Source organism: Delphinus delphis, chromosome 8, assembly GCF_949987515.2.
Source record: "Delphinus delphis chromosome 8, mDelDel1.2, whole genome shotgun sequence".
Classification (NCBI taxonomy): domain Eukaryota; kingdom Metazoa; phylum Chordata; class Mammalia; order Artiodactyla; family Delphinidae; genus Delphinus; species Delphinus delphis.
In genome coordinates this window covers 11,171,786-11,183,345 of record NC_082690.1, presented here as the reverse complement: position 1 = coordinate 11,183,345, position 11,560 = coordinate 11,171,786, and the positions used below count along the sequence as shown (strand labels likewise).

Sequence of the window (11,560 nt, the reverse complement as noted above, 5' to 3'; positions counted from 1 at the left end):
AGCGCTCCACATTCAGCCCCTTTCCGGGCATAGCTGGGGATGGTGCCTGTGAACACGTGTCTGTGGGGCATGACAGGGACTCTTCGTGAGGCTGGGGCATCATCCATCCAGACCAGGTTTTGTCGGGCGCAAAGCCTAGTGCGCTCACTCCTCACCAGATGCTGGCCACAGCCTTGCTGGAGGAGGAGGCCAGGTCTGCTTCAAGGGCTTGTCCTATCGCACTTGCCAAGAAAGGCATTTTTTGAAGCTGGCTCCACCCCTCCCTCCCAAACTGCCTGCAACCAGCTCGCTTCCTCACAGCAAAAGGATGGGCCGTCAATAAAGGTGTCTGGAGGCAGGGAGGGAGGCAGTGAAGAAACCGGAATACAAGCAGGACAGGAAGTGAGCCCCCAGCTGCCTGAGATGCAGGTGGGAGAGAAAGGGTCTGAGGAGGACAGAGAGGACGGGGGCTGCCAGAGACAGCAAAGCAGCAGCAGAGTGAGGAAGCTACAAGGTCGGGAAGTCGTGAGCAGAGGGGAACCCCAAGACCACGGAAGGCCCTCCCTACAGGAGGCCCGAAGAGAATGGGGAACTAAAGTACAAAAAGGCGACCCCTACAAATGGGGGACTGACGCACAAAGCGATGGGACCCTGAAGTGAATGAGGGCCCAAAGGGGACCTGAAGCCCAAAGAGACGGTGGAGGCAGATGCGTAAGAAGGGGAGGCTGAGAGCCCAGACACTGAGGTGTGAGAAGAGATGGGAGTTGGGGGAGCAAGGCCTGGGGCAGTGGGGCCCCAAGACCGGAGAGGCCGATGGGCGAGAGGCAGGGCATCCACCGGTGCGCCCCAAGGGGAGCCGCGCTCCGCCGTGTTCAGCGGCTTCCAGGCTGCTTCGGCACGAGGGCCAGGTGTCCGTCTGACGGGCGGCAGTGACGCGGGAACCCCGGCCTGAGCGGCTGGGCGGGAGACGCACTTCTTGTTTTAGAACATACCCAGGGTTATGGACGGGCACTTACTCAGCTTGCTGCCCCTGGTGTCCTTCTTGGCCAGGCCCTGGCCCGGCGGCCCCGTAGGGCCTTGCTTCTCCATTTTGTGGAAGACCCGAGGCGGCAGCGGGCGGGCTCTTCGTGCGCATGCTCCTCACACGGCGCCACAGCCGCCGGCTCCTCCGAGGCGGGTGTGTAGCTCGGCGGGCCTGGGGTCCCCGTGCTGCAGAACAGAAGACGGACGAAGCTTTGTCCTTGTGGGACCGTCAGGGGCCAAGCCACGGGCAGCTGGTGGGCGGCCTAACTGGGGGCTGCAGTGGGCCGGGGCGTGGGCTGCACGGCGCTTCTGGTGCTAGCCGCTGATTTGCCCCAGGGTGGCTTCCGTGCCGTCCATCTCGCAGTTGCCGCCTTAGGAGGCCTTGGCGGTGGCCCAGGCCACGCGTGCCCGCAGGCCCCACTCATCTCCCGTGACAGCCTCCGAGCGGTCACCCAGGCCCAGCCGGCCCCCCGGGGCTCTCAGGCTGCCCGTTCTCTAGCGCCGCTTACTTCGGGGCCCAGCAGATGCCGGAGACCAGGGAGCCCTCGCGCAGGACCTCGCAGGGGCCGCTAGCCGCCTCCTGCGCCCGCCGGGTCTTCAGGGATTCTCCGGAGAAGGTAAGAGTGAGGCTGCGCCTGCGCTCAGGCACAGGGCCTCCGGGATGCCCTTGGGCTCCGGGAGTCTGCGGTGGAGCGAACCTTGGCCCGCGCGTCGCGTCGAGCGGCGGCGGTAAGGCGGCGGCGGCTGTGGGAGGAGTCGAGCGGGTGGAGCCGGCCGCTCTCGCTGCTGCGGCCCTGGCTCCCCAGATCAATATTATTCATCATAAGCAAATCAGCCGGGAAAAAGCATTTGAATATAACAAAATTTCTTTTATCTACAATTTATTATTATTCCGTCAACCCCAGTATACGTGGAGTAGGGTTTCAGAGTTGGAAACACATAGCCCTGTGAGAAACAAATTCAGCAACTAGAGTACGGTGTTTATACACAGTTCGAAGAGCCAGGCAGAATTGGGCCTTGGGAGGAGTCCCGTGTAAAATATCACAGACTCCCATTGTTCTTACATAAACTTCAACACTTTCTGAAGCATCAGCATTTCTGATTGTTGTGTGCGTTGGTTGATTTCCAGAGTGTTGAAATCATTGTGTTTGTCAGTTTTGGCCAAGTTTGTGGAGAAGATTTGCTGACCTCGCTCAACCATAAGTTCCACTGAAGAAGGTCCTTTTGATTTGACTTACCCATATTTTTCAGGAAATATAAACTATGTTTATAACTTCTAATAATTTTTGGTGGAAAAATCCAAAGTTGTAGCAAATGAATTTATGTTACATGAAACAGGACTTATTGGGAAAACCAATAGTGACATTGTTTGCCAAAGAAGAAGCTAGAATATTCTCTTTTGAGAAGTAAGGTACAAAGATTACACAAATTTCAATGATTAACAGAATTAAAACACCCTGAAATCTTGTACTGCAAAGTTTATTCATATTTCTAACTTAGAATTTAACCCATTTGACAGATAAGTGTTTTGCCAGTTAGATCATACTTTGGCTGATACATGTGGGGGAGAAATATTGTATCAGGGTTTATGTGCACAAACAATAGAAAGTGACTCTAATTCAGTGTCGTATGTCAGTTATACCTCAATAAAACTAGAAAAAAATGACTAGCTCTTTTAAATAGAAAAGAGTTAATATAAAGAAGATTGGGAATTCAGACAATTGGTTTGAAGTTCTAAAACCAGGGTTGGAGAATAGGCAGATGTGGCAGGTATCCGCATCTATAAGGCATCTTATAGACAGCTTGGTAGACAGAGGTTCTGCAAGGGTGGGGCAGGCCAAAAGGACTGGCAGCTGTGCTACCACTGACAAAGGATGCTCACCCAATTCTGAGCAGTTGGCAACACCCACATCATGCAGTGTAGTTGTGGATATGTTATTCTCTCAGTGTCAGGAGAGCAGAGCAGGTCAATGATTCTGCTAGTCTGAGGTTTTGACTTGGGGCAAAGCGTTTAAGGGAATGGGCCGTCAAGTCAGACTTTCTGAAATTTAAACCCAGATGGATTCTCCACTTTCTAATTGTGAAATTTTAGACAATTTATGTGACCTCTTTCACCCTTGGTATCCTCATCTGTGAGATGAGAATAATTGTCTTTTGGCATAAATGACTTACTACATGTAAAATGTTAGAACACTGCCTGGAACATAGGATCTGATAAGTTTTTGTTCTTCTTCTCCTCATTCATATTCACCTGAATGTACAGCCTGAACCTGTTCCCTACCTGCCTCCTGGACGGTTCTGTTTTATGTCTGTTTATGTTCCTCAAGTTAAAGTGCCCCAAACTGCAGTCAGCATTTATTTGGCGATTCTCAGCACTGCTCCTCCTCTGGTCATTAATTTATAAGCTTGTTTTCACTACCACCTAGGCAACAAATAAATTGTAAACATCTTCTCACTCAACTTCTTCATCCAGCCTCCAAGTCCCAGAGAACTTATCTCCTTGAAATCCTGGTCTGGCCTTTCTCTCTCAATTATACTGATTTGATAAGCTTCTCCTCATCTCATGTTTAGATTACTCTAATAGTTTCCAGTGTGAGTTCCTGTGGAATCTTACCTCCCTCTCACCACACACACACACACACACACACACACACACACACACACACACACGCCTCTCTTTCTTGCAATATGGTTATAACTGTAAATTGTTAGATAAATCTTGGCAGTTAGATTATTAAACAGTATTTATAGATAGTACATAAAATGCTATTTTTGCTTTCGTTTCCTATTTTGTTTTCCTTGAAGTGAACATTTTTAGGTGCCTTCATTTGCTTAATATTCTGTGGATTTCTGTGATTTATCCCTAACCTCGTGCCCATTTGTACAGATCTCCTCTTAGTATGTACAGCTGTAGCTATATGATGTTAGCTGGTAGTCTAAAAGTGTTATCTTCTTTAAGATGTCTTTCCAATAAATTTATGATCCACTCCAGTGACGACAGGATGCCCTCTTACTTTGTTGAAGATTTAACATCTTGAGATCCCCCTTCACCATCTTTCTGAGGGTACTCTTCACCTCTTACCTATGTTAGGTCCCTGTACCTATGTTAGGTCCCCTATTCTCTGGATCCTATATCTTCCTGTTTCTTGGTTTCCTTCTTCATTTTTTAAAAATGAGTTTTATTTTTTAGAACAGTTTTAGATTTATAGAAAAATGAGAACACAGTACAGAAAATTACCATATATCCCACATTCTGTTTCCTCTATTATTAACATCTTACAGTACATTTGTTACAATTAATAAACCAATATTGTTATGTTATCAATAACTAAAATCCATACTTTATACAGATTTCCTTAGTATTTACCTAATGTCCTTTTTTTTAGCATCTTTATTGGAGTATAATTGCTTTACAATGGTGTTAGTTTCTGCTTTATAACAAAGTGAATCAGTTATACATATACATATGTTCCTATATCTCTTCCCTCTTGCGTCTCCCTCCCTCCCACTCTCCCTATCCCACCCCTCTAGGTGGTCACAAAACACCGAGCTGATCTCCCTGTGCTATGCGGCTGCTTCCCACTAGCTATCTGTTTTACGTTTGGTAGTGTATATATGTTCATGCCACTTTCTCGCTTTGTCACAGCTTACCTTTCTCCCTCCCCATATCCTCAAGTCCATTCTCTAGTAGGTCTGTGTCTTTATTCCCGTCTTACCCCTTGGTTCTTCATAACTTTTTTTCCCTTAGATTCCATATATATGTGTTAGCATACGGTATTTGTTTTTCTCTTTCTGACTTACTTTGTATGACAGACTCTAGGTCCATCCACCTCACTACAAATAACTCAATTTCGTTTCTTTTTATGGCTGAGTAATATTCCATTGTATATATGTGCCACATCTTCTTTATCCATTCCTCTGTCAGTGGACATTTAGATTGCTTCCATGTCTTGGCTATTGTAAATAGTGTTGCAGTGAACATTGGGGTGCATGTATTTTTTTGAATTATGGTTTTCTCTGGATATATGCCCCAGGTGTTATTTTTAAGAAGACTTTCAGGAAGCCAGAAAAAATGACAGCTGCCTAGATCTGCATCTCCCAATATTTCTGGTGAAAGCAATACAGAAGAATAAGATGAACAAATAAAAATTTATAAAAACAATATCCACAGCATAATCCAAAGACAAAAATATGTCCGAACTTCAAAATAACTGTAAATTAAGAGAGAAAAACTCCAAATCCCAGGAAGCAGTCTCTCTCACTCCTGCTCTAGAGACCTCAAGCTTTTGCAGTGAGCAAGAGCAGGTGGAAAAAGCTTAGGAAAGAGAGAAGAGTTGTGATTGTGATGGATCTAATTTGATCCAAAACCATGGTCAGAAAGAGTTAAGTTCACACTAAATGTGAAAAGGAAGAATCTGTCTCAAGAGATGAGAGTGAGATATACAGGAAGGGAAGGGAAAGGATATGCAATTTGAAGTGTCACCTCTTGGTACCTTGAGAGAAGAAAAAAAATGGAATTATAAAAGTACTATGTGTGGAGTAAAGAAATAATAGACACTAATAACAGAGAGGTCAAATACAGAATAAAATTTGTGTTGTAACAGTTTTAAAAGTAAAATCTTAAAGACTAGAACACGGAAAAGAAGAAAAATAGGCAAAATCAAGCAAGCAATGAGATTCTTCACTGGGTTGGTCTCTCTCCAGTCCCTTCTTGAGAATGATATTCTCTTGAAATCTCACCCAGAGTTAAGCAGTTGAGGGTGAGATCATTTTCTTGGCATCACTTATGTTTGAAAGATGCATCTCTTTTAACAGAATACTGAAATTAAAAGTACAGGCATTGAGCAGCACATATTGAGTCTTTTCCTTTCTTTTTATTTCTTCTCCTCATTTTGGACTATAAAAGCTCAAAATACCTGTTGGGTAGTCTTGGGTGAAGGGTGATAATGTTGATGCCTGCCGCGGGCTGACACTGGAAGTTACAAAAGTAGGTACCTAGATAAGAGCTACTCAATTTCATGTGATCTGAGTATATGGAAAAGGGCGGAGGAGCCCCACAGAACAAGCTAGTCCTATATGGTCTCATGGTAAGCCATTTTCCCCTTGAGTTATACCCCAACTCGTAGTAAGGTCCATTTTGAAATTTCAGCTAAAATAAGATCAAGCAAAGGAGTGATCTTTTCATTGCATGAGTCAGAATAATAAAGGTGGAGATACATATTCATGAGGAACAGAGTAGAGTCTTCTGGTCTACACAAGGAGAAAGTCTGTCTGAGAAAAAAGCCAGGTAGAACCAAGCATATTCAAGTAATTGAAAGAAAGAGACACAACCCTCTGGATTCCTCGGATCCATTCAATTCTGAAGCATAATGCATCCCTGGACTTGCCAGTTAAGTGAACTTTTTTGTTTGTCTCAATATCATTTCACTTACAATGAAAAGTAATTATTTATTATAATGAAAAGGTTTTTAATTAATACATGTCACTACTGTACCTTGTACAAAGTTCTATGATAGTAATTACTCCCTTTTTTCTGTATAGCATTGTAAGAGAAATTAATTTTATATTAAGAAAGATCTGTGTTTAAATCCTGGCTCTGCCATTAGTTGTTATGACTTTGGCAAATTTCTTTTTAACATCAGCTTTGGTTTCTTCATATGTAAAACAGAAATACTTTTCTCAGATAATTCTGAAGATCATAAAGGATAAGTTAATGAAAGAGTTTAGTATTGTAGCTACAGCCAGATATCTATAAATTGTGCAGTTCTCACTTTCTTTTGTTGCTTCTCTAATTAGAATGAGAGAACCAAGGGGCAGGATCTGCATCTTATTCCTTTTTGTATTCAGAGTACCTTGCAGCTTAAATCCACCAAGACCATTATTTACTCTAGAGAAAACAGGCTTGTGAAGGAAAAGTAATCAGCGTATTTTACTCCTTAGATGTGCAAAGCATTTACATCCTCATAATCATGTAAACACTGAATATTAATGGAACTTTAAAAATTAACTGTACTGGGAAGATGAAGACATTAGGAAGTATATTTGCGGTGGTAGAAGGTGAAAATTGGCTAGATTTAATTTCCCAGACTTAAAGACAATTGACAAGACATAATAGTGAAAAATCAAGAAACAACCGCATGTTATTTAGAAATATAAAGACCAAAACAAAAAAAAGAAAAAATAGAAAGAAAGACCTGTTAATAGCAGCATGAATAAAAATAAATAAGATTGACTTCTTGCCCTCTAGGAGTTTACAGTTTAAATGAAGGTACGCATGTAAACTCACTGTATATAAATGGGAGAAGATAAATGCAGAAGATGCTTCAGCAGCACACAGAGAAGGCACTTTAGGTTCCGGGAGTAGAGACAGGAGAAGAGGTCAGAATAGATGTTCTATCAGAAATGATGACAGAACAAGTCTCGGAGCATGAGTAAGTGGTATCCAAGTGAGAACAAGGGAGAAGGCATTTCAGGCAGATGAAATGGCATGAAGCCAAGAAATCATCAAAATGCATGAGAAGTACTACTAGAGAGTAAAATTCAAGAAGTAGACACACGGGAGAAAAGGCTGTGGACACCAAATTTGGGGAGCAGACCCTAGAAGGCTCTTTCTGAGGAATTTGCATCTGTGTTGAGAGAGAAGCTAAACAAGGGAATACAGCATTTTCACAAGTAATTCCATATAAAATGTGTGAAGAATAGATTTCCAGAGAAGATAGATGTGGCAGGCAAAATTCTGAAACATGACCCGCCCCACAATGTCTTTTCCTCTTGTATAATCCCCTCTTATTTGAATGTGGAAGGAACCATATATATAACGATATATCACTTTAGGGATTATGCATGTTATATGGTACAGTTGACCTTAAATTAGGGAGATTATCAGGGCAGGCCTAGTGTAATCACATGAGCATATTAAAACCAGAGAGTTTTTCTCAAGCTAGTGGCAGAAGGGGAAGTCGGCGAGATTCAAAGCACAGCAAGGATTCTCCATTTACCGCCAGGTTGAAGACAAGAGGGCCACATGATGAGGAATGCAGGCAACCTCTAGAAGCTGAGAGTGACCCCCAGCTGACAGCCAGCAAGGGAATGGAGCTCTCAGTTCTACAACTACAGGAACTGAGTTCTTCCAACAACCTGAATGAGTTTGGAAACAGATTCTTCCCCCAGAGCCTCCAGAAGGGAATGCAGCCCTGCCCACATCCTGATTTCGGCCTGGGCAGAGAATCCAGCCATGTGATTCCATACCAGACTTCTGATTTACAGAACTATGACTAATAAGTGGGTGTTCTTTTAAGCCACTAAGTTTATGATAATTTATTACACATCAATAAATTCTTAATGTGAACTGATAGTTGGAGAAGAACATTGAGTCCCAAATGTACCAATATCAACTTACTAACAAAAGATGTAAACACAGGCTCAGTAATTTCTTCCCTAAGGAGCCTGATCGAACTGTGATCCTAAATGAGGCTCATTTTCCAAGCTTCCAAACAAGTTGCTGAGATCCACAGAGAATAAGATGCGTTCACACTATTAGCCCGCTGATGGTTTGGAGACATAAAGCTGATGCATTTGCCTTGCCCTGAAGACATATGCGAATCTACAGACAGAAGGGATGTTGCCTCCTCCTTTGTCAAAACCTCTGTCTCCTTCCGGCCAGTGAAGGGAAAAGAGTACATAAGGCCTGGTAGTAGTGAAGTCTCCAGGTTGAAGGAAGTTGGGTGGCGAGTCTTCTCCGTTCTGATGTGTTCATTCCCACTGCTACAGCAGTGGAGAGATGTGGGAGGCCACCTGCCCTTCTTAAACAATCCATTGTGATTTTGGGGTAAGATTGGTTAAAGGGAATGGATGGGAGGAATGCGGGATCGTAGGGGACACGCTCAGTACTTTTGCTAAGCCTGGTGCTGAGTTTCTGAAAGGTAGGAGGAAGAGAATAGGTTGACCTGTGGGCACAGTGGGGATCGCAGTGACCTCACTGTCCCAAGCTTCAGGAATTTCCATAGCAAGGAGTCCCGGGTACCACTCTGGACTCCTTTCCTCTCTTGCTGTATGGCCTTGGCCAGCCTACTCATCTCTTCAAGATATTTTTCCTTATCTCTCAGATGTGGACATCACTTTGGACCCCTGCTGAAAGACTTTATCCTGGATCGTGTCAGCCCAAGGGAGGTGAGGAGTTGCAGCTGAGATTTAAAAACATGGAAGGAAAGGACAGCTGAGAGAAGAAAGTTGAAAGATACGGAGTTGTCACTCTGGCTCTTCTAGAGTGCTGTCCCAGCAGTCACCCTTGAGCCCCCATGGAACAAGTCCTCGGTCTAGAAAGAAAGGATTTCAGTCTCTTCTTGATGTGACATTGTTCTCTCATTTCCTCACAGATCACACCCCTGCCGATAATGTCTGTGGAAAATGGCTCAGTTCATCCTGGTAGGACTTACAGACCAAAGTCAACTCCAGATACCCCTCTTCTTCCTCTTCTTATTGAACTGTATGGTCACTGTGGTAGGGAATTTGAGCTTAATTAATCAGATATGCCTGAACTCTCATCTTCACGCTCCCATGTATTTTTTGGTCTTCAACCTGTCCTTCATAGATCTCTGCCACTCCTTGGTCATTACGCCTAAACTGCTGATGAGCTTTGTGTCAGAGAACATCATCTCCTTTGCAGAGTGCATGACTCTGTTGAGTTTTTCTTTTCTGTTTCCTTGTCCATTCTGAATGCTATGTGTTGACAGCCATGGCCTATGATCGCTGTGTGTCCATCTGTAAGCCCCTTTTGTACACAGTCACCATGTCCCCTCAGGTCTCTTCTTTGCTGATGTTTGGTTCATATGTAATGGTGTTTGCCGGTGCCATGGCCCACACAGGTCACATGGTCAGATTATCCTTTTGTGATTCCAGCATCACCATCCATTACATGTGTGACATCTTCCCCCTCCTCCAGCTGTCCTGCAGCAGCACGGATGCCAGTGAGCTGGTGGATTCCATTATTGTGAGCACAGTTGTAATAATATGTAGCTTCATTATTTTTGTTTCTTATGCTTTGATCCTCTCCAGTATCCTCCACATCTCATCAGCTCAGGGTTGGTCCAAAGCCCTCAGTACTTGTGGCTCCCACATAATAACTGTTTGCCCTCTTCTATGGTTCTGGGTTGTTTACACATCTCAAGACCTTTCCTGATGGTTCTGTGGGCCAATGGGAGTTCTTCTCAGTATTTTATACCAATGTAGTCCCCATGTTGAACCTTCTCATCTATAGTCTAAGGAACAAGGATGTCAAACTTGCTCTGAAGAAAACCCTAAAGAGAGTTGCGAACTAAGCAGAACCAGTATTGCTGGGTTGTTGTTGTTGTTGTTGTGTGTGTGTGTGTGTGTGTGTGTGTGTGTGTGAATGTGTTTTCCCATAATTTTCTTCAGAACAGGGTTTTTGCCTTAGATCCTTTTTTCTGTCTAATCATGCCATTTAAACATGCAAATATTATTGAGTCTCATGATTGTTCTCAGTTCCATGCTTACTCACTGAATGAGCTTTATTCTTAACAGTGGGCTCCAGAGACTCAGCTTGATTCCTACTCCTTTTCACACCACCTCCCACCTTGTTTCTTTCCATGTACTTTTCATACATCAGCGTGAATGTGGTCTGATGCGGCCACCCCTCTGTTTTCCCTAAGAACAATGTTAATGTAGCCCTTTCTGTTTTTTAAGCATTTGAGGAGTTCCTTCTGTGTAAGTTATAAATTTTCTAGAATTTCAGTGCTCTTTTAGTCATGGTTTCTATAGTACTGCATTTCCAAACTCAGCAAAGCTTCAATAGTATCTATGAGATATTTATGCTTAGTTAACAGGGATCACAAGTATTAGCTTATAAGTATGGAATGTGTTAATACTAATTAGGAACTGAGAGAAATGAACCTAGTTACTTTAAATCAATTTAGTCTGACTCGTTGTAATAGCGTCAGGGGTATGATGTATATGTATATATACATGTATCAGATATGTACATAATATGTAATGTACATGTACATAATTTTGTTTACATCTCTGCCTAATCAAATAGAATTTGACCACCTAGTGTTTACTCCTTTCTCCTATATGGTTAGACTAGACTCTGGTAAAATAAATATTCATGAAATTAATAGTTTGAACTTGTTTGATATAGATGTTTTCTCTAAAGCAAACTAAAAGTTTTTGTTAGTAAAAACTTCCTTATTTTCAGAAAATGAGTTTTCTTAAAATTCGTGACCATAAATCTTCAAAACGGTGAAGAGTCTGGTTTGATACAGTAGAAGGAAATGCCATTCTTTTTTCAGTTTGAAGTATAGCCTTCTGCATTTCTGATAAGGCAGGTCTAGTGGTGATGGAATCCCTCAGCTTTTGGGTTTTCCTGGGTCTATTATAACATAGGTATCTTTCAAATTGACTATTTCAGGTAAACAGCACTCCTGTTTGCAAACAAACATGTTCCTCCTGAAGAATTTGGATCCCTTTTGGAAAAAAGAAGAACTGTTTGGTTTGGTTACAGAATAAATGAGGAAAAGCATGCAATTTTACCTTCAGAAAC

The 11,560-nt window shown here is 43.1% G+C and overlaps 1 protein-coding gene across 1 annotated transcript; it reads left to right on the top strand.

The window, feature by feature from the left end:
• The first annotated feature begins 1,663 nt into the window (after window positions 1–1,663).
• LOC132429358 (olfactory receptor 8C8-like) lies at window positions 1,664–10,319 on the top strand. Its single transcript, XM_060017601.1, is given in 4 exon segments — window positions 1,664–1,686; window positions 9,408–9,693; window positions 9,695–10,129; window positions 10,131–10,319. Coding segments are annotated over 4 exon segments (933 nt in total).
• Window positions 10,320–11,560: the final 1,241 nt, after the last annotated feature.